Raw genomic sequence first — 2,707 nt, forward strand, 5'->3', positions numbered from 1 at the left:
AGGGACATTCCTATCATCAAAACACAAAAGTCTCTTCTCCAGATGTATTTTACACGTTTATTATTTGCCCTTTTTTCCCTGTTCATTGAATCTCATGCATAGAAATTAACATGTAACATTTAAAACAAAACAAAGCTGTAGGCTTTCGGGAAACTTCGGAATGTTACGGGATAGACCCTCCCCTGGCACGTCAGTAGTAGATAAGAGGAGGTGATACCCAAGAGAGGCGGTAATGAAATAGACACACTATAAGTAGAAGTGCAGGATGCAATAAAATTTGCCATTTTCCAGCATGCCACATTGAGTCTGGTTGTGCTGTTATTGGCCCCTGAGCCAGGATAGGCCAGTTTCGCTGAGAAGAGCCACACTCATCGGTATCCGATGCAACAAATGGTGACCCTGATGTGACACGGTCACCGGCAGAAGATGGACAGCGGTGGTACCCGTGAAGAGGCAGCGGGTTGCTGACGTTCCCCATGGAATCCCTAATTAAGGTACTCCTTCATCTGTGCAAGGAATATTGTAACAAGACTGTTCCTTCTAAGAAGGATATCTCTGCAATCCTCTCACTTTTAGAGAAGGAGGAGGAGCTAGCCTCCCTGCACGATCTTTTGATCCCAGATCAATGGGACTCTTTTACTGCCACACTTTGTCAGCGCGCAATGAATGCCCAGAAGGCAGAGCTTAAAACATGGGGCATTGTGCTTGGTGCCCTTAAGGCTGCAAAAGAAGAAGGGAATCTATCAGGGCTGGTTCGCAGCGCGTTAGAAATGTACACGGACCCCGGGGGAGGGCTAGGGAGCGTGGGAGGCTCTCATTGCAGGTGCCCGAATACCAAAAAGATGGCCCCCAGCAGCTCGGCCGCGCCTGAGATGAGCGCGAACAAACAGGAGGGTGTGAATTGTGCCACAGCAATAACGCCTTGTGAATTCGGTTCTAACAAGACAGAGGGGGAAGAATTCCCCCCTCCCTATCCTTGCCAGCCACTGTATCCTTCTCTAAGTAACATGAACTGAGGGGGAATAGTGATAACAACAGCCCACAGGCGCCTCCATCGGCACCACCAGTGGTGAGCGGCCTAGCAACAAAGAGTGGCTCGCAGCTAAGGTGCGGTCCAATATCTGACTGGTCAGCGATAACGGAGGCACTGCTAAAGGGAGGAGATGTCCCGGACCCCTCAGCCTTCCCAGCGATAGTAGGGGAGGAGGGCCCTCAGTGGGTGCCCCTTGACCCAAAGGGAGTCTCCCGCTTGGTGGAGGCTATTGAGAAGAAAGGGTTCTGTTCTCCCCTAACGCTCAGTGTGTTGGAGATGCTAACTGCCCCTGGTCCACTGTTACCCTACGACATCGAGAATCTTATGCGAATAGTTTTGAAACCTACACAGTTTGCTGTGTGGATGGAATACAACATGCAGTGCTGCAAAACAGAGCCGCGATAGACTTTTTGTTACTAGCCCAGGAACATGGATGCCAGGATGTTGAAGGAATGTGCTGTTTCAACTTGAGTCATCATTCGGAGTCTGTGCACAAAAAACTACAATGGTTGAAGTCACATGCCGAGAAGATATCAATACAGGAAGACCCATTTGCAGAATGGCTGCGGGGATCGTTTGGGAACTGGGGCTCCTGGCTGATTCCCATAGTTAAAGGACTTGGTTTAGCCTTAGTCGCTGTACTTATAATCGCAGCTTCTGTACCTTGCTTTATAAATTGTATCCAGAGATGTTTGCAGAGAGTAATGGACATGACATTTGAAAACGCCTCGCGTACCATCAAATGATAGATAAACTATAACTTGTAGGCATTGCAAGCTATACGGGATGTAACAGGGCAAAGCTTTACTGCCATGGGGATAGGGAAATGTAGGCATTCGGGAAACTTCGGAATGTTAGGGGATAGAACCTCCCCTGGCACGTCAGTAGTAGATAAGAGGAGGTGACACCCAAGAGAGGCAGTAACGAAACAGAGACGCTATAAGTAGAAGTGTAGAATGCAATAAAATTCGCCATTTTCCAGCATGCCACATTGAGTCTGGTTGTGCTGTTATTGGCCCCTGAGCCAGGATAGGCCAGGTTCACTGAGAAGAGCCATGCTCATCAGAATCCGATGCAACACAAAGCAAACAAACAAACAAATTACACAATAGTTATTCTGAAATCTTTCACTCTGGACAATCTATGGTAGGAAACAGCTTAAAAAAACTTTCTGATTTCATTTTTTTTTTTTTTCAGCTGCACTAATTACAACCCGCTTACAATTGAGAAGCAAGAATATATACCAAATTAATTCACTGAGTTACTCCCTTTGAGTAATCAACTTAGCATAAGCAAAAAACCACACTTCTTAAATTGAAAGAATATAAAAGATTTAGAATCTGTAGAGGTTGAAAAGTTTTCAAGTACATTTCTTGAAATGTACTTGAACTAGAACTCTTGGATTTATTCAACTTTCTACTGGGTCTTTGCATGTAACAGTATCATTTATGGGTAAAGAATTAATCTCATCTACTTAAAAACAAAAATAAAAGAAGAAAACAGCACTAGTTAACAGTTTTTGCCCCTGTTTTGCTTACAAAGAAGCAAAAAGTTCTTCTGACAGGTTCTCAGCAACCAGGGAAAGTATTCATAAGTAGATCACTAGTCATATGCAGAACGAAGAGTCAAACTAATCCAAGTGGTAAAGGGGCTCTCTGGCTATGCAGGACTCCT

At 45.2% G+C, this 2,707-nt stretch overlaps 1 protein-coding gene across 1 annotated transcript; it reads left to right on the forward strand.

Annotated features, from left to right (window-relative positions):
• Nucleotides 1-476: 476 nt before the first annotated feature.
• On the forward strand, nt 477-1,438 carry LOC146544226 (uncharacterized). The gene is made up of 2 exons (XM_085223831.1): nt 477-988; nt 1,027-1,438. Exons 1-2 carry the CDS (start codon nt 477-479, stop codon nt 1,436-1,438), a joined length of 924 nt encoding a protein of 307 aa, XP_085079957.1.
• Nucleotides 1,439-2,707: the final 1,269 nt, after the last annotated feature.

The sequence above is a fragment of the Meleagris gallopavo genome, chromosome 5, assembly GCF_905368555.1.
Source record: "Meleagris gallopavo chromosome 5, MGAL_WU_HG_1.1, whole genome shotgun sequence".
Classification (NCBI taxonomy): Eukaryota; Metazoa; Chordata; class Aves; order Galliformes; family Phasianidae; genus Meleagris; species Meleagris gallopavo.